This window comes from Balaenoptera musculus, chromosome 15 (genome assembly GCF_009873245.2).
Source record: "Balaenoptera musculus isolate JJ_BM4_2016_0621 chromosome 15, mBalMus1.pri.v3, whole genome shotgun sequence".
Taxonomy (NCBI): Eukaryota; Metazoa; Chordata; class Mammalia; order Artiodactyla; family Balaenopteridae; genus Balaenoptera; species Balaenoptera musculus.
This window is the reverse complement of record NC_045799.1, coordinates 27,588,204-27,608,605: the sequence shown is the minus strand read 5'-3', so window position 1 is coordinate 27,608,605 and position 20,402 is coordinate 27,588,204. Positions and strand designations below refer to the sequence as shown.

The window sequence follows — 20,402 nt, the reverse complement described above, 5'->3', positions numbered from 1 at the left end:
TTACAGAAGTGATGGATTATTAAGCTACAGGGGCTCCTGAACAGCAATGACAAAAAGAAAACAAAAGCCATCTTGCTGCATGATGGAGAAGGCCTATAATCATGGAAAAAGGAATATACAGGAACTTTAGAAAAACATAATGATCAGAGTAGTGGAAGAATCATCATCAGTCTGCACCAGGTAATGTTTGAAGCCTAACTTTTTTGAAATTTTTGAATTTTGAGGGTGTGTTGTTTCTAATACAATTTTATTTTATTTTTATTTTTTATTTTAATTTTAACAGCTTTATTGGGATGTAATTTACATACCATAATTTCAATGCTTTAATGTATACAATTCAGTGGTTCTTAGTGTAACTACTAAAAGAATTGTGTAACCATCACAACATCCAATTTTAGATTTCTGTCACCCCACAAAAAAACCCATTACACATTAACAATATTTTTTCATTCTCCTCAACCCTCTCAGTCCTAGGCAATCACCAATCTACTTTCTGTCTCTACAGATTTGCTCTTCTGGGCATTTCATATAAATGGGACCAGACAATATGTGATCTTTTGTGAGTGGCTGCTTTTACTTTACATAATGCTTTCATGGTTCATTCATGTTGTAACATGGATCAATATTTCATTCCTTTTTATAGCTGAATGCTATTCTATTGTACAATTTTAAATGGAGATATAAGACGTTTCATCATAAACATATAATAAAATGATATGATTACTGGTGTTTTATAAAAATTGACATATAAAAATTACAATTTAATTTTTCAATTCAGTCTGAATGCATAAAATTTGTTATTAAGGTTATCCATTTAATAAATATGAAGAGAACTGTTTCCTTAACAATTAGAAATATTACATTTTTTCCTCTTTAATCTTTTATTCCAGCAGTTTGTTTTTATTCCACCATACCCAGAAAATTAGACTTTAATATATTTCTGTGTTTGAAAGTCTAATATTGATAATTCTGTCATATTTCTCTGCAACAAAATGTGAATATATATTGTAATTTTTTATTGTGAAACCTGTGTAAATATAAAGCTCTAAATATTTAACAGTATATTCAAGATTGAGTCATTATTGCAATATTTGGAGCAAAATTAATTAGAACAATATTATGAAATATGAAAAATAATTATTAACAAAGAATAACATTTTGTTGTACTATAAATGCATCCTCTTAATAAATTGATAGTGCTTTCTCTCAATGAGTTTGTGTATACATAGAAGAATATTATTTTTACTGATGAGATCAAAGTGAGCATCAACTTTCTTCCCAGTTTTTATTTTTGAGAGTGTTATCATTGAGAGATCTTATTCACGTCAAAAGGTAAATGTGAAAGTTGAAAGATTAGGTGGCAGATAGATACATGATAGATAAAAGGAGAGAGAGAGAGAGAGAGAGAGAGAGAGAGAGAGAGACGAAGGGAGAGGGAGAACACAGTTATTTTAAGTCCTTACAAGCTATATGTCAAAAATCCCATATTAAGCTATCACTAAAGTTTATTTACAAAGATCTATCACCCACCAGCTAATTTGCCCTGCTGTCACTACTTTGGTAAACAAAGAAATGAAAGGCACTTGAACTTCCAAAGGATTTTGTTATCCAAAGCCCACGATTACTTCCTTTCTAAATACCAACACCAATCTTCCAATTAACCACTGATTTGACACCCGGAAGTTCTTCCACTCTGAGCAATCCATGATTGTCAGAAAAAGAAGGGGTGAGGTAAGTTTTCTTTCAGAGTGAGAGAAGAGAAATTTAGAAAGTGGAGATAAAAAAGAAGAACCTGTTAAGAATGCTCTGAGTATCACAAGATATTAAAAACTTGAGGGTCAAAAAAATATTTCCCTTAAATTATCAACATGCATATCTTGGAAAAAATGTTGCAACCAGTATCCCAGTTTGAAGATTACTACTTTATATTGTCAGATCTTCTCATATTATTTGAGATGATTTCATGAACAAGTGCAAAAATTTTTATTGAGCATCCACCATGCTCAAGGCACTGGTCTAGCAGCTTGGGATGCAGCCATGAACAGGACCACAGTGTAAGGACTCTATGTACATTATAGTGGTGATGACAGGTTATATGTAAGTAAATGATAAAATAATTCAGAAGGAGAGCAAAGAAATCTACAAAATAATTTCAAAGAATTTAAGTGAACGGAAGAAAATAATGCAGAGTAGTGTGAGAAGTGGTCTTGTGGCCAAGGATTATTTCTAAGGAGGTGACATTTAAGGCAAAGGTATAGAAGAAGAGTACTCTAGGCTGAGGCAGACTGGTGGCCTAGGGATGTCTTTATGGTGAAAGAATGCCTCTGTGAAGGGTTGGCATATGACCTGTGTGACGAGGTGTCAGCCATACAAAGAAATGGAAGAGAGCAATTTAGGCCAAGGTACACTAGAAAAAAGTCGATCACCTTGTCCAGGTTTGCTAAAGACTTTCTTGGCTTTGGCACTCTAATTCCCATGTTCTGGGAAGACCCTCAGTCCCAGGCAAAGTAGGATAGGTTGTCAGCCAACAAGAGGCCCACGATCTATTGGAATATGAGGTCTATTTAAAGGTCAGTGGCCTGATGGCGAATATCAAATCCACAGCTGGGGTCACTGGCAGCTTGACCCTAAGAAAATAAAAAGAATCAGAGAATAAACCTTCTTGATTCTGAGACATTTAGGCATCTGGGACTGTGGCTCTCAGTAGCACACCAGCCTTAGCTCAGCACATTAATAATTAGTCAGCCTTAGAGTGAATAACTACTTCTCTGTGATATCAGAGAGTAAAGTCGCTGATCCGCCAGTTGCTGTGCAAACAGCACTCACACGCACAGAGGCAGACAAAGCATAGACCCCCTACACACAACTAGTATTCGTGGACAAAATGAACATCTGGAGAGGCACGCAATGAGACCACCATAGTTGAAAGTTTTGAGTAGACTTTTGAGTGGAAAGAGCATTGGAAAGATAAGTAAAATTTGTGATGTACCTCTTAATTTAATATGATGTGCTCTTAAGGCAAGTCCCATGTGCACCTCTATCTAGTTAAATCAGTGTTTGTGGTGAATGAGGTAGTTTCTAACTAAAACTGGGTTTGTTTTGGGTTGAAGTATTAAACAAAATTTGACCTCATGATACAAACAGGGATTTAAAGTCAGCACTTACAATAAATGTTGGTGAAGACAGAGGGACAGGAAAGGGAGGACTTGTCTGGAACTTTTTATTTGCCTTCATAGGTTCTTCCGTATATGATAGTAGTGTTTCAGGTGTTACTAAAATCAAAACTTCAGTCTCAACTATACAGGCAACTCCAAACCGTGGTATTTATTTATGTGTTTGTTTGTTTGTTTATTATGGAAAAATACACACACAAATATCACCTGAGGCCAAATATTACCACATGTATATTAGTATATCAGAGGAAAACAAAGAAAGAATTTAAGCCCAAAATAAAGAATCCCTATATCTTCTATACACTTCTCTTTATACATTTCTAATTGTGAGGTAACTCTCTCGGTGCTTGCCTTGGCAGTAGCGTTATGTCCACCTCTATGTCATCCAATTCTCGATTGAACTGTCCCCGGTGAAATAGCATCTGTAGAACTGGCTCCCTGGATATTAGTCCCAATGCTTATATAGATCTGCTGTCTCAGGCTCATGAGAAAATGTTGTACCCTCAACGCTCTCAGGAGAAGTTGTCAAAGTCTAGGGAGAATCTCTCGGAAGCAGTCGTCCCAGTTACTGTGGTTTCTTCAGTCTCAATTGTTTTAATTGTTACCTCATCATTCAACCCAGATATGGGAGAAAAAGGAAAACCATCGTGAGTACCAAATCCAACAGTTACATCTTCACCGAATGTGGGACGTATTGGCCACTGAGTGTATGAATGGTCACTGCGTAGGGGGATGCAGCATGACAGCTTGTTCTTACAAAGAAGTTTGTACCTTTCGAGATGTAAACATCGTCTTCTGCAGTGTCCTACATCATTCTTCCAGCATCTTTCAACAAACCAGCCAGCTGCAGGGTTAAACAAGCAGTCAATTTAAAAATTCTAGCCACAAGACAACAAACATTAATTCCAAAGTTTGACAACTACTACTATTGCCATCAAAAGTAATATGATAACAAATACCACAAGCCATTTGGAGAGACAAAGAAGAAAACTAAACCTGTATATTAAAAACTGTGACATGTGCCATCAAGGATATTGCTGGTGGTGGGGAGAGGAGAGAGAGAAGGAGAGAGGAGGGGGCAGGAGAAAGACTGGAGAAGAAGGAAAGAGGAGGAGGAGGAAGAAAACGAGACAGAGAGGATAGACATATGTAAAGCTAATAGTTGAGCCACGGCAAGGCACGAAGGATGAAAGGAGGCAACAGGATACACAGGAGGCAAAGATTATTTCAGGAAAGGACCATCAAATGCTCAGTCCCAGTGCTGAGAAACAGCATAGTGTCTTTAAGGTATTAAGAGAAAGCTGAAGAGTCTGAAGTATAATGTGCAAAGAGCAAAGGGGCACAAGATAAAATGAGCTTGAAGTAATCATGCCATTGCCTAGTCAATTTGGCCATTAAGCATTTTTATTTATTTCAAACCATCATGTGAGTTAACATACTTCATGTTTTAGACAGTTAGCTAGGATTTCACATGGAAATTAGATAAGGGAAAAGGAAGAATAGAATCTGGGAGACACATTAGAAGCTTTGGTCAGGTGAAACATGAGGATGGCTGGAACTAGGGCTGTGAGAGTTGTAAAGAAGAGAACAGACTAAAGACATCGATTGTTTGAATATAAAGTCAGTGGAGGATGGAGAAATCCAAGTACATTAGTACATTTCTGAGCCGATATAGGGGAGATTCGTGATACTTGCTATTCATAGAATAGTAAACAGAGGAAAGAACACGATTTGGAGGGAAGAGAAAAAGGTGGTTACAAGTACTTGTTTTGGGGTATATGACACAATATACCTCAGATGTCCAGAGGGCAGTAGGATATAGCTGTAGCAACTCAGTAGACAAGTTTGGATTCTAGATGTAAATTGTGGAATCATTGCTATGGATAGTATTTAAAACTACAGTTATAGATAAAGTACATATAGTGTTGGAATAATGTGAGATAAAAGGGGGCCATAGATAAATTCTGGGGACTGTCAATATAGAGAGCTCAGATAGGAGGAGAAGGCTCAGAAGGAACAGCCAGATACTTAGAGCAAAACAGGAGAATGAGACACTAGAGAATTAGATTAGTTTTCCCAAAAGCAGACCTTGGGATAAATTTTGACTACGGTATAATAAATGAGTTGAGGGCATTCAGCACTCCCCACATCCCAAAATCAGTTTCGAAATGGGGACGTTAGGGAAATAAGACAGCCAAAAAGAGGAGAGTTATACAGTTAGTTACCACTGTGATTGACTAGAGCATGACCCCATGGGGAAATCTGGCAATTAGTGTATGGCTAGGATAAAGGTCCAATTTATCCTTCTTGAGGGTCAGAGGAGCTGGAATATTTTTCCACCATCCAGTAGTTGATAGATGATACCAGAGTGAGCTGACAATTCCCTGTCATTTCCGGACTGCCCCATACAGGACTGATTTGCAAGCAATCGACCATGCTTTGAGGATACTGCCAGGCACAGGTTAGGCTGGTGTGCATGAAAATGGCAAATGCCAAAGGGATACAAAGAAAGTTGTATCAGGTATGACTAGATTATGCAAGTGAGGAAAACGTTTCCTAAAGGAATGCGTGGACACTTGTAGGCAAATACTGCTGTGAGGTTGAGCGAGATAAAGCAGGAGCTGGAGCCTCCATTGCATTTCACATGATGAGTGTCACTGGTAATCTTCAGAGTGGTAGGAAGAGGAGAAACAGAAGTGAAGTGGTTGACATGTGAATGAGAAGTGGAAATAGCACCTGGAGACCAAACTCTTAGGAAGTTTAGCTGTGAGGAAGAGCAGAGAAATAGAGAAGTACTTGGAGGACAATATGGAGTCAAGGGAAGGTTTTTCAGGTTTGTTTTGAAAGCCGGGAAATAAGAGAGCATGTTTGCAAATATTAAGAAGGAACAAGTAGAAAGGGAGAGATTAACGTAGAAGAGGGAAACGAGGCAAAAGAAGGGCATAGTCCTTGATTAGGTGACAAGGATTAAGAACACATAAAGCACTTGACTGTATGTGATATGGAGAAGCACACTTCCTCAGCTATGTCAAGAGGGAAAGAGAAGATGGGTGCAAAGCCATACTGGTATGAGTGTTGGCAGCGGTAAAAAGAAAAAGTGCCATTTGAATTTTTAAAATCTTGAGATGTGGGGTAAAGTCCTAAGCTGGGAGGGAACATCACAGACAGGAGTGGAGCAGGAGAATTGAAAAGAAAGAAAGGTCAGTGAAAAAAAGTGGTCTAGGAAAGAGGAAAGATGAGCTCACACAAGAAATACAGTAGGATTTCTAAGCAGCGTGATAATTCATTGGAGGAGGGAGGATAGGCATCTACCGTGAAACTAATCTGTTCCATTGTATGATCATTTATCAAGCAACTATATGACCATCTTTCTCAGCAAACCGCCCGAGAAGCACCAAGGTTGGTGTGTTCTAGGAAATGCTAGTGCAAAGGCTCTATGTTGGAGGAAGCCAAGGATGTATGAAGAAGGTCAAGTAATTCTCAAAACAACCCTTTTTGCATTTAATTTGATAAAGTATGAAAAGTACCTTTCGTAGGTTGAGATAGAGAGAGAGAGCACAACGAAAATTTGGCTCCTATTTCCTACCCTGGGAATGTTGGCTTTATCCCAACTTCTCCAATGATTCATTGTTCTCTTATTATTTTACTGGCTCCACTTCTATTGCCCTTGGTAGAATTTTCTGTAAGTTTCAAGGGTAGATGTACCACTTCTTTCATCCTGGACAAAGTCTAACATTGCTTCCTCATTCCTCACTTCTACAAAGATTACCTCTCTGTTTTTTTTTTTTCCTCCAGGGTGCCCATCCTCGAAATCTGAGTCCTGTCAGCATTTCTCCTCCATTCCCAAACACGTTAAATCATCTTGTTTTGTCAATTCTTCTTTAAACTTGCCTCTCACTTGCATTGCTCACTACTCCTTTTCAACTATTCCCACCAGAGTTAAAATTTCGAGTACAGCCCATCACTCAACAGAGGTTTGAGCCCCTAACTGTGGTACAGACTCTATTCTAGGTGCTTGGGGTACCTTTGTGAACCAAGCAGACAAAATCGCATGGAGCTTACTTTCTAGCAGAGGAAAACAGACAATAAAGAAAACAAGTAAATTATCCTGTATGTGAGAGGATGATAAGTGGTTTTCAGAAATAAGAGAGAATAGATTTAAGTGGAATCTATTTGGTGTGTCATGCGGGCAGATGACAGTTTCTTAAACAGCAGTTAGCAGAGGTCTTGAGAGAAGGTGACAATTAAACGGTGACTTGAAGGTGGTGAAGGAAGTAGCCACACCACTATGTAGGGCAAGTGCATTCTAAGCAGAGGAAAAAACAGAACTCTGTGGGTTGAGCAAGCCTGGCATGTTTGAGGAAGGGCACTGAGGCCAGTGTGGCTCTGGCAAAGTGAGCAAGGACTAGAGGACTAGAGTGGTGGGAGATGAGGTGAGAGAGGTCATAAGCACCAGATCATGGAGGGCCTGGTGGGCCACTGTAAGGACGCTGGTTATTGTTCTGAGTGAAGAGGGGGCCACTGCAGAGATTTGAGCAGAAGAGGTACATGGTCTGACTTCCAGTGCGAGCAGATCACACTCTATGCTATCTTGACAGAAGGCGGCAGGAGGCAAGAGTAGAAGGACAGAGACCTGTGAGGAAGCTATGAGGAAGCAGTAACAGGTGAGAGATGATAGTGACTTGAATCAGAACGGTAGCAGTGGATGGAGGTGGTGAGATCAGTTGGTTCTAGACATAATTTGCAGGTAGATGTAATAGATTTCCTGGTAGATATGGATCTCACAGCTTAGAATATCAAAGATAGTTCCAAGAATGTGGCTTAAGCAATACAATGATGGTGACTGGGAATAATCTATAACTTAATGTTTTTTTTTTTTTTTTTTTAGAATGACAGCCATCACTTATTTCAAAGCTCCTCAGTCTGGAATTACTATGTCATTAGGACTTATGACCTCCATCACCAATATTTCAAAATCATAAATCTAAAAAATATGAATTACAATGGTATTAGTTCAGGCACATAAGCCATCTAGCCCAAATATTATCCCTCGTGTGAATTCTCTCTGAAAACAAAAAGAAAGAAGGAAAACAGATACAGAATCAGGTAGCATCAACTTAAATATAGCTATTAACAGCACTCCACTGATGGACAGTTTGGCTTGGTAAAATGTTTCTTTACAAAACCCTCAGGTACCATCTCAATTGAAAACAGAAAAATACACTCAAAACATTAAATAGCTAAGTTGCAAAATAGAACCTATAAGCAAAAATTTATAAATCAGCAGGAAACAAATCTACCGCCCTCACAATAAAAGAGAAAAATAAGCAGAACCACACACTTTACAGAAAAATCGAAATACATGATAAATATATATTTGAAGTTGGACTTCTCCATAGTCAAAGAAATAGAAAATATTATAAACTTGGATATTTTCCTTCATTTTAAACATTTGCAATATTCAGAATTTGACAATGCACTAAGCAGACAGGAATAAGGTGCATGTCTAGGAATTTTATGTTGAATGGTTTATGTCTATGAATGGTTGTATAGAATATACTTGTATATGAAACATAAATACACTTCTTAGCAAAAATAATAAGTACATAATAATAAGTACATAAATGTCTCCAACAGATTCTTAGAGAGCAGGGACATGGAGCTGCCAGCATGCCATCATAAGAGCACTTGCGCTGCTCTTTATTGGCCCAAGGCTTTTCCTGTGGACTCTCTTTCCCCTTCAAGACACCTGGGGAGCCCAGGGTCAACAACTCCTCCTAGTTCCATCATCTCTCCATTGTAGGGTTCCATTACCTTTGGTCACCAGATTTAGTAACCCACATATCATGAAGGTCAGCATCAGGAGATTCATGGCTTCTGGGAGAGAGGGAGCCCTGCATCCTGAGGAATGCAGAACACTTTGCACAGTTAAGACTCTGAGTGGTCACCTTTACTGGCCTATCATGGGTGATGAACCAGAGAGGAGGAGAATGCTATGCCACCCAGAACACCAGATAATTAACTTGCACCACTGAGTGTGCATGACAAAATAATGCTCTGTTCTAGAAACTGTTATAGGAAACTGAGGCCTTATGAAATGAAGTATAATCCTGAGGATGTGTAGGGTCTGATGGAAAGAAACAACTCCCCAGTAAAGTCCTCCTTAACCTTGGATGGGGCCAATTACTTCTCCTCCCTCTGTATGCAACACTGTGTATATACCCATGATAGCAGAACGCTGTATCAAGATCCAACTTGTTTCAGACCAGTAAGCTTATGACCGCCAGTAGATTATCCCCCTTTCCATCTGAGTGATGCCCCAATCCATTGTGTATTAATTTCTTTATAAGCTGTGAAGTTTGCTTTGAATGGATTTTTTTTTGTTGTTGTTGTTGCTATGGATAGCCAATTTTTGCAGTAACCGTTTGTTGGAAGTACTATCCTTCCTCCATTGAATTGCTTTGGCAGGTTTGTCAAAAATTAGTTGGCCATACTTGGTGCTCTATTCTGTTCCATGGATTATGTATCTATTCCTCTGCCAGTACAACACATTCTTGACTACGGTAGCTGTATAATATACTTTGAGATAGTGTAGGGATACCTCCTGCTTTATTCTGCCTTCTGAAAATTGTTGTAGCTCTCCCAGTTCCTCTGCCTTTCAATAAAAATTTTAGAATAGTCTTGGGTATATCTACAAAAGATCTTGTTGGGACTATGAAAGCAATTGAGTTACAGCTGTGTTGTAGTTAGAAGAGAAATGACTTCTTTACTGTGTTGAGTCTTCCTCTCCATGGACATGTGTGCCCATGCCACTTCATTTAAGGCTTTTTTCTTTTTTTAACATCTTTAATGGAGTATAATTGCTTTACAGTGTTGTGTTAGTTTCTGCCGTATAACAAAGTGAGTCAGCTATACGTATACATATACCTGCATATCCCCTCCCTATCACGGGTCCCTCCCACCCTCCCTATCCACCCTTCTAGGTGGTCCCAAAGCACCAAGCTGATCTCCCTGTGCTATGCAGCTGCTTTACACTAGCTACCTATTTTACATTTGGTAGTGTATATATGTCAATGCCACTCTCTCACTTCGTCTCAGCTTTCCCTTCCCCCTCCCTGGGTCTTCAAGTCCATTCACTACGTCTGCATCTTTTTTCCTATCCTGCCCCTGGGTTCATCAGAACCTTTTTCTTTTTTTTTAGAATCCATATATATGGTTAGCATACAGTATTTATTTTTCTGTTTCTGATTTACTTCACTCTGTATGACAGAGTCTATGTCCATCCACCTCCCTACAAATAACTCAATTTCATTTCTTTGTATGGCTGAGTAATACTCCACTGTATATATGTGCAACATCTTCTTTATCCATTCATCTCTAAATGGACACTTAGGTTGGGTCCATGAAAGAAAAACAGAGCTGGAGGAATCAGGCTCCCTGACTTCAGACTATACTACAAAGCTACAGTAATCATTACAGTGTGTTACTGGCACCAAAATAGAAATATAGGTCAATGGAACAGGATAGATAGCCCAGAGATAAACTCACGCATATATGGTCACCTTATCTTTGATGAAGGAGGCAAGACTATTGAATGGAGAAAAGACAGCCTCTTCAATAAGTGGTCCTGGGAAAACTGGACAGCTACAAGTAACAGAATGTAATTAGAACACTTACTAACACATAGACAAAAATAAAAACAAAATGGAGTAAAGAGCTAGATGTAAGACCAGAAACTATAAACCTCTTAGAAGAAAAAATTGGCAGAGCACTCTATGACATAAATCACAGCAAGATCCTTTTTGACCCACCTCTTACAGAAGTGGAAATATAAACAAAAATAAACAAATGGGGCCTAATGAAACTTAAAAGTATTGCACAGAAAAGGAAATCAAAAACAATATATATAGACAAGCCTCAGAATGGTAGAAAATATTTACAAAGGAAGCAACTGACAAAGCATTAATCTCCAAAATTTACAAGCAGCTCATGCAGCTCTATATCAAAAAAACAAACAACCCAATCCAAAAATGGGCAGAGGACCTAAATAGACATTTCTCCAAAGAAGATGTACAGATTGCCTACAGACACATGAAAGAATGCTCAACATCGTTAATCCTTAGAGAAATGCAAATCAAAACTACAATGAGATATCATCTCACACCAGTCAGAATGGCCATCATCAAAAAATCTACAAACAATAAATGCTGGAGAGGGTGTGGAGAAAAGGGAACCCTCTTGCACTCTTGGTGGGAATGTCAATTGATACAGCCACTATGGAGAACAGTATGGAGGTTCCTTAAAAAACTAAAAATATGACCCAGCAATCCCACTACTGGGCATATACCCTGAGAAAACCATAATTCAAAAAGATTCATGTACCAAAATGTTCATTGCAGTTCTATTTACAATAGCCAGGACATGGAAGCAACCTAAGTGTCCATCAACAGATGAATGGATAAAGAAGATGTGGCACATATATACTATGGAATATTACTCAGACATAAAAAGAAACAAAATGGAGTTATTTGTAGTGAGGGGGATGGACCTAGAGTCTGTCATACAGAGTGAAGTAAGTCAGAAAGAGAAAAACAAATACCGTATGTTATCCCATATATATGGAATCTGAAACAAAAATGGTCATGAAGAACCTAGGGGCAAGACGGGAATAAAGACACAGGCCTACTAGAGAATGGAGTTGAGCATATGGTGAAGGGGAAGGGTTAGCTCGGTTGAAGTGACAGAGTGGCATGGATATAGATGCACTACCAAATGTAAAATAGATAGCTAGTGGGAAGCAGCCACATAGCACAGGGAGATCAGCTCAGTGTTTTATTTCCACCTAGATTGGTGGGAAATGGAGGGTGGGAGGGAGACGCAAGTGGGAGGAGATATGGGGATATATGTATATTTATAACTGATGCACTTTGTTATAAAGCAGAAACTAATGCAGCATTTTAAAGCAATATTACTCCAATAAGGATATTTTTTTAAAAAAGGTGAAGGGGATTAACAGGTATAAACCTCCAAGTATAAAATAAATGAGCCATGGGGATATAACATATAGCATAAGAAATATGGTCAATAATATTGTAATAATTTTGTATGGGGACAGATGGTTACTAGATTTATCATGGTGATCATTTCATAATGTATGCAAATGTCAAATCACTACACCTGAAACTAACATAATATTTTATGTCAACTCTATTTCAATATAAAATGAATAGAAAAAAAAACAAGAGTCTGAAAGGTGTGGAGAAGAGTGGGCTGTGTATATTCCTCCAGACTTGAAAATCTACACGGGCCTGAGTTCCCTGAGTTTCCTTAATTCCTCACACATACCCCAGACAGGTGCTACAAAATATTCCAATCTAGAACAGAAAAATGTGTGCCTTTCCATGCATGTTGTCCCATGGAACATTAACAAAAGAGCTAATATTTGAATCATCAGAGTTGAGAAGGAGTGGAGCATGAGAGATATGTACTGAAAAAGTATTTGAAGAAATAGTCACAAGTGTTGCAGAAGGTATAAACCTACAGATTCAAGAAGCTGAGTAAACCACAAATGGTTTAAACACAAAGAATTCCGTGCCAAGATACATTCCAATTAAACTTTTGAAACCTGAAAACAGCAACAAAAAATGTTTAAAGCAGGCAGAGAGAAGCAGCACATTATTTACAGGAGAATACAAATTTCAAATGACAATTTGACAATTCAAGTGACAGTGGATTTTGCCTCTGAAACCATATAGGCCAAAACAAAAATCACAACTTTTAAGTATTTAAAGAAAAGAGTAGTCAACTGCAAACTCTGCAAAATCTGACAAAAATATCCCTCAGGAATGAAAGGAAAAGAAAGACATTCTCACACAAAGGAATACAATTTGTTGCTAGCAATCTACCTTCAAAGGAAGTTCTCTGATGAGAAAGGTAATGATAAAGAAGTTGGGATTGACATGTACACACTGTTATATTTAAAATGGATAACCAACAAGGACCTACTGTACAGCACAGGGAACTCTGCTTAATATTATGTAACAACCTAAATGGGAAAATAATTTGAAAAACAATAGATACATGTATATGTATAACTGAATCACTTTGCTGTACACCTGAAACTATCACAAGATTGTTAATCAACTATACTCCAATATAAAATAAAAAGTTAAGAAAAATAAATCAAATGTCAGACATAGATAAATACTGTATGATATTCCTTATATGTGGAATTTAAAAATCCAAGCTCAGGGAAACAGAATGATAGTTACCTGGGGCTGGGGAAAATGGGGAGGTGTTGGTCGAAGGGTACCAACTTCCAGTTGTCAGATGACTATGTTCTGGGGAATCTAACATGTACCATGATGATTATAGTTAATAATTTTATATTGTATACTTGAAAGCTGCTAAGAGAATAGTCTTAAATGTTCTTACAACAATAAATGATTACATGAAAAAAAAGAAAGAAGACGGTCAGTATGGGTAAAATTAAGGTAACTATAATATGCTATCCTTCTCATGTATTTCTTGAATAATATTTGATGGTTGAAGAAAAAATCATGCCATCAATTATGGTGTTCAATGCGTGTAGAGGAAATATTTAAAACAATTGTATTTTAAAGGTGGAGAGGTAATAGAGACCTAAATGGAAGTAAAATTTCTACAGTTCACTTGAAGTGGCAAAATGTCTATGCCAGTAGGTGATGGTAAGTTACATATGTATCTCAAAATACCTAGAGGAAACACTAAGACAACTATACAAAGTGACATACTAAAAGCACTGTAAAATAAATCAAGACCGAATTCTTTAAAAAGCTCAATTAACTAACAAATAGGCAAGAAAAGAAAAACAGAGAAATAATAAATTAAGGTAAGGAAGAAAACAAATAATAACATGGCAGACCTGAGTCACTGTGATGCCAGCATTACCCTAGTACTAAAACTACATAAAAAAATAAACAACAATTACCCTAAATGTATTTGACACAAATTCACCAATTTTAAGAAAGATATTGGCAGAATGGATAAAATATTAAAACATGGTACAACAATATACTGCCTACAAAAAATTTATTTCAAATACGATGATATAGGTAGACTGAAAGTAAAAGGATGCAAGAAAGATGCATGCCAACATTAATTTTTTTAAAATCAGAAGTTGCTATATTGATATCAGATAAAGAAACTTCAGAGCAAAGAAAATGACTAGAGGCAAAAGGGGACAGTACATAATGATAAAAAGTCAATCCACTGCGAAGGCTTAAGAATCCTAAATCTGTAGTCCTCAAAACACATGAAACAAAAACTTACAGGGCTGGAAATACAAATGGACAAACCCACAATTATAGTTAGGGACTTCAACATCCCACTCTCAGCAAACGATAGAAGTACCATATATAAAATCAGCAAGGGTATAGAAGGAAACGGAACAACACCATAAGCCAAAACCCTCCAAACCCTTGGAGAATCAAATGACACACTTCTAAATAATCCATGGGATGAGGAAAGAAATTCCTCATTTCTTTAATTCCCAAAGAAAATAAAAATATATTTGAAGTGAATGAAAAATAAAATACAATCTATCACTGTATGTTGGCCATATCTAACGTGATAAAAGAGGAAATATGTCAATAATCTAAGATCCTACCTCAAACTAGAAAAAGAAGAGCAAAACAAACTCAAAGTAAGCAGAAGAAAGGACAGAATAAAGATAAGAGCAGGAAAAAAGCCACAAAGCTGGTTCTTAAAAAAAACCAAAAACCTGTAAAATTGCTAAATCTAATTTCAAAGTAGATAAACATAAAAAGAAAGAATTCCCAAATCAACAATACCAGCAATGAAACAGTGGATAACATTACCATCTTATAGCCATTAAACAAGATAATAAGGGAATACTACAAGAAACTTTTCACTCATAAATTTTACAACTTGCAGAAATAGAACAATTCTTCAAAAACCCAAAACTACCTAAAATCAACCTAGATGAAATTGATAACATGGCTAGTTCTATAACCATTAAAGTAATTGAATTTGTAATTTAAAACCTTTCAAAAAGAAATCTCCAGGTCCAGATAGTTTCACTGGAGAATTCTTCCAAATAATTCAAAAGATTTAATGCCAATATTACACAATTTCTTCCAGAAAGTAGAAGAGGAGGGAACACTTTCTAACTCATTTTGTGATGTCAGCACTACCCTAATACTAAAAACAGAGAAAGACATTACAAGAAAGGAAAACTACAGACAGGTAGCTCACATGAACTTATGTGCAACTATCTCAGCAAAATATTAGCAAATAGAATCCAGAAATGTATAAAAATAATTATACACCAGGATCAGAAGGAATTTATTTCAGGTATGCAAGACTGGTTTAATATTCCAACATCAGTCATTGTAACCCACCATATCAACAGGGAAATAATTAAAATAATATGAGCATACCATCTGTTGCAGAAAAGGTAATTTACAAAATCAAACACCAATTCATGGTACAAGTTGTCAGCAAGTTAGGAAGAAAAGGGAATTACCTCAATTTGATAAAGAGCATCTAAAAAACAAACCCCTCACATTTAATCATATAAGACTGAATGCTTTCACCTTAAGACCACTGGAAGTTGTCATTGTTGCAAGAAAACAAGAAATAAAAGGCATACAGAATGAAAGGAAAAAAGAGCTGTCTCTGTTTGCAGATGACATGATTATCTATGCAAAAAAGTCCCCCCCAAACCCACCTGATGAAATAAAATTTATAGGGCTTCCCTGGTGGTGCAGTGGTTAAGAGTCCCCCTGCCAAACGAGGAGACACGGATTCGAGCCCTGGTCTGGGAAGATCCCACACGCCGCAGAGTAACTAAGGCCGTGCGCCACAACTACTGAGCGTGCACCCTGGGGCCAATGAGCCACAACTGCCGAGGCTCACGGGCCTAGAGCCCGTGCTCTGCGACAAGAGAAGCCACTGCAATGAGAAGCCTGTGCACCGCAAAGAAGCGTAGTCCCTGCTCGCCACAACTAGAGAAAGCCCGCATGCAGCAACAAAGACCCAATGCAGCCCAAAATAAATAATAAATAAATAAATAAATAAATAAATAAATAAATTTTTTAAAAAGAAATAAAATTTATATTTAAGGCAGGACAAGAAATTTAAACATAAAATTCTCTCTGTCCATTTGGGTCTCCTCCCTTCCCCTTCAGTGTGCAATGTGCATCTGCATTATATATTAACCATACCTCCTCAAAGATGGGAATGCCTGCCCAGCTATAAAGATCAATTTCTTTTCTTTCTTCTGATGCCGGGAATGTAACTTCTTAGATTAACATTCTTTCCCAACTCTATAAGGGGTCATAATGACTCACTGCTTGCTTTGTATATGTTTACCTGGACTATGTATCTTTGGTGAACTTGGTGCAAAATGTCATTTTGACATGTGATCCTTTGTCTCACAAATGTATATGATTGTGCCCTTGACTTCTAATAGGCAGAACAGTTCTCAGAGCTTCTGAGAGTCTGTCTCCTGGGTTATAATCCTCAGTTTGGCTTGAATAAAATTCTCTGTTTTCTTCTTAACTTGATTGTTAATGGAACTTTCATCGACAAGCCCCACAAGAATTGACAAGTGAGTTCAGATAGGTTGGAGAATAAAAGACTAAGGCACAAAAGTAAAGCCACACTTCCATATATTAGCAATAAACATGTGGAAACTAAAATTTTAAGACAATACTAATTACAGTCGCTCCCAGAGGAAATGAAATCCTTAGGCATACATTTAACAACACATGTTTAGCATCCATATACTGAAAATTACAAAAGTTCTGGTGGAAGATATCAAAGAAGACCCAAATATGCAGCAAGTCATACTGTGTTCATGGATTGGAAGACTTAACGTTGATCTATAGGTTTAATGAAATTCCAATCAAAATCTGAGCAAGACTTTTGTGGTCATAGACAAGTTTATTTATAAAATTGACATACAAAGGCATTGATCCTAGAGCAACTAAAACCATCTTGACAGAGAAGAAGAAAGTAGGAGGTATCATTCTATCCAATATCAAGGCTTAGGCAGAGTAGACAAGGCAGTGTGGTATTAGTGGAGGAATAAAGACATATCAACTGTACAAATTAGAGAACCTACAAATGGACCATACAGATATACTCAACTGATTTTTGACAAGGTCCAAAGTAAACTAAAGGAGGGACCCTTGTGGTGATGGAACTGTTCAGGATTTTGATTGTAGTGGTGGATATGCAAACCTACACTTGTGATAAAATTGTATGGTACTACACACACACACACACAAACACACACACACACAAATGCTTATAAGTAAAACTGTGCAATTAGAATAACATTGGATGTACCAATGTCAATATCCTGGTTGTTGATATTGTGCTGTAAGTTTGCAAGATGTTCCCCTTGGGGGACACAAGATAAAGGGTACGATGAGATCGCTCTAAGTAATTTCTTGAAACTACATGTGAATCTACAATTACTTCAATTAAAATTTCCATTAGAAAATCTATTAGCAGACTGAATTCAGCAGTATATGAAAAGAATTAAAACCATGACCATGTGGGATTTGTTGCAGGATGAAAGGCATTTAAGTTTTTAAAAATCATCAATATCACCCACCAAAATAACATGGTAAAGGAGAAAAATCCCATGATCATATCAATTGATGCATAAATAGCATTTGAATAAGTTTCCTATGCATTCATGACAAAGACTCTCAGAAAACTAAGAAGTGGAGAAAACTTTCTCAAATTCATAAAAAAGCATCTACAGAATACCTACAACTAGCTTCATACTTAATGGTAAAAGAATGAATACCTCATAGATCACAAAAATGCAAGGATATTCACTCTCACCACTCTCATTTAACGTATACTGAACACTCTACCCAGCACAATAAGACAAGAGGAAGAAATAGAAGTCATACAGATTGGAAAGTAAGAAAGAAAATTGTCCCCATTATCAGCTGACAGGATGATCTACGTAGAAAAGACCAAGGAATCTACAAAACCCCTCCTAGAACTGATAAGTGAGTTAAGCAAGGTCCAGGATACAAGATCAACAAAGAAAAATGAATTGTATTGCTGTAAAATAACTACTAAGGGTATGTTCATATTGAAAGTAAAAGTAGAAAATCATAAAAATCACTTGTAAATTAAAATACTTAGGTCTAAATTGAAAACAAAAATGTTAGGACTTGTATTCTTAAAACCACAAGATGCTGATGAAAGATACATTAAAAAACACTTACATGTAAACAGTGCTGCAGTGAACATTGTGGTACATGTCTCTTTCTGAATTATGGTTTTCTCAGGGTATATGCTTAGTAGTGAGATTGCTGGGTCATAGGGCAGATTTATATTTAGTTTTTCATTTTATAACATCTCTATTGCAGTATAATTGTTTTACAATGGTGTGTTACTTTCTGCTGTATAACAAAGTGAATCAGCTATACGTATACATATATCCCCATATACACTCCCTCTTGCGCCTCCTTCCCACTGTCCCTATCCCACCCCTCTAGGTGGTCACAAAGCACCAAGCTGATCTCCCTGTGCTATGCGGCTCATTCCTACTAGCTACCTATTTTACGTTTGGAAGTGTATATATGTTCATGCCACTCTCTCACTTGGTCTCAGCTTATACTTCCCCCTCCCCGTGTCCTCAAATGCATTCTTTATGTCTGCGTCTTTATTCCTGTCCTGCCCCTACGTTCTTCAGCCCCTTTTTTTTTTTTTTTTTTTAGATTCCATATATATGTGTTAGCATACAGTATTTCTTTTTCTCTTTCTGACTTACTTCACTCTGTATGACAGACTCTAGGTCCATCCACCTCACTATAAATGACTCAATTTCGTTTCCTTTTATGGCTGAGTAATATTCCATTGTATATATGTGCCACATCTTCTTTATCCATTCGTCTGTCTATGGACACATAGGTTGCTTCCATGTCCTGGCTATTGTAAATAGTGCTACAATGAACATTTGGGTACATGACTCTTTTTGAACTATGTTTTTTTCAGGGTATATGCCCAGTAGTGGGATTGCTGAGTCTTATGGTAGTTCTATTTTTAGTATTTTAAGGAACCTCCATATGTTCTCCATGGTGACTGTATCAACTTACGTTCCCACCAAGAGTGCAAGAGGGTTCCCTTTTCTCCACACCCTCTCCAACATTTATTGTTTGTAGATTTTTTGAGAATGGCCATTCCAGCCAGTGTGAGGTGATACCTCATTGTGGTTTTGATTTGCTTTTCTCTAATGATTAGTGATGTTGAGCATCCTTTCATGTGTTTGTTGGCAATCTGTATATCTTCTTTGGAAAACGTTTATTTAGGTCTTCTGCCTATTTTCGGATTGGGTTGTTTGTGATATTGAGCTGCATGAGATGCTTGTAAATTTTGGAGATTAATCCTTTGTCAGTTTCTTCATTTGCAAATATTTTCTACCCTTCTGAGACTTGTCCTTTCGTCTTGTTTATGGTTGCCTTTGCTGTGCAAAAGCTTTTAAGTTTCATTAGGTCCCATTTGTTTACTTTTTTTAAATTTCCACTTCTCAAGGAGGTGGGTCAAAAAGGATCTTTCTGTGATTTATGTCATAGAGTGCTCTGCCACTGTTTTCCTCTAAGAGCTTTGTCGTGTCTGGACTTAAATCTAGTTCTTTAATCCATTTTGTTTTTATTTTTGTGTATGTGTTACTAAGTGTTCTAATTACATTCTTTTACATGTAGCTCTCCAGCTTTCCCAGCACCACTTATTGAAGAGGTTCTCTTTTCTCCATTGTATAATCTTGCCTCCTTCATCAAAGATAAGGTGACCATATGTGCATGGGTTTACCTCTGGGCTATCTATCCTGTTCCATTGATCTATATTTCTGAACCAAAAATGGTTCTGATGAACCCAGGGGCAGGACAGGAAAAAAGCTGCAGACGTAGTGAATGGACTTGAAGACCCAGGAGGGGGAAGGGAAAGCTGAGACGAAGTGAGAGAGTGGCATTGACGTATATACACTACCAAATGTAAAATAGATAGCTAGTGTAAAGCAGCTGCATAGCACAGGGAGATCAGCTTGGTGCTTTGGGACCACCTAGAAGGGTGGATAGGGAGGGTGGGAGGGACCCGTGATAGGGAGGGGATATGCAGATATATGTATACATATAGCTGACTCACTTTGTTATACAGCAGAAACTAACACAACACTGTAAAGCAATTATACTCCATTAA

At 37.4% G+C, this 20,402-nt stretch overlaps 1 protein-coding gene across 1 annotated transcript; it reads right to left on the bottom strand.

Moving 5' to 3' along the window:
- Positions 1 to 3,685: 3,685 nt before the first annotated feature.
- On the bottom strand, positions 3,686 to 9,045 carry LOC118880682 (beta-defensin 125-like). Its single transcript, XM_036824468.1, has 2 exons — positions 8,988 to 9,045; positions 3,686 to 4,017 (listed from the first exon to the last, which is right to left on the bottom strand). The coding sequence occupies exons 1-2, from the start codon at positions 9,043 to 9,045 to the stop codon at positions 3,686 to 3,688; spliced, it is 390 nt and encodes a 129-aa protein (XP_036680363.1).
- Positions 9,046 to 20,402: the final 11,357 nt, after the last annotated feature.

What these genes read in the sequence shown, in the direction of transcription:
- LOC118880682 (XM_036824468.1), bottom strand. Translation starts at nt 9,045, where the DNA reads ATGAATCTCCTGATGCTGACCTTCATGATATGTGGGTTACTAAATCTG. An exon ending in ACTAAATCTGGTGACCAAAG is followed by an intron (nt 4,018 to 8,987) that starts GTAATGGAACCC and finishes TTAACCCTGCAG; the next exon opens with CTGGCTGGTTTGTTGAAAGA.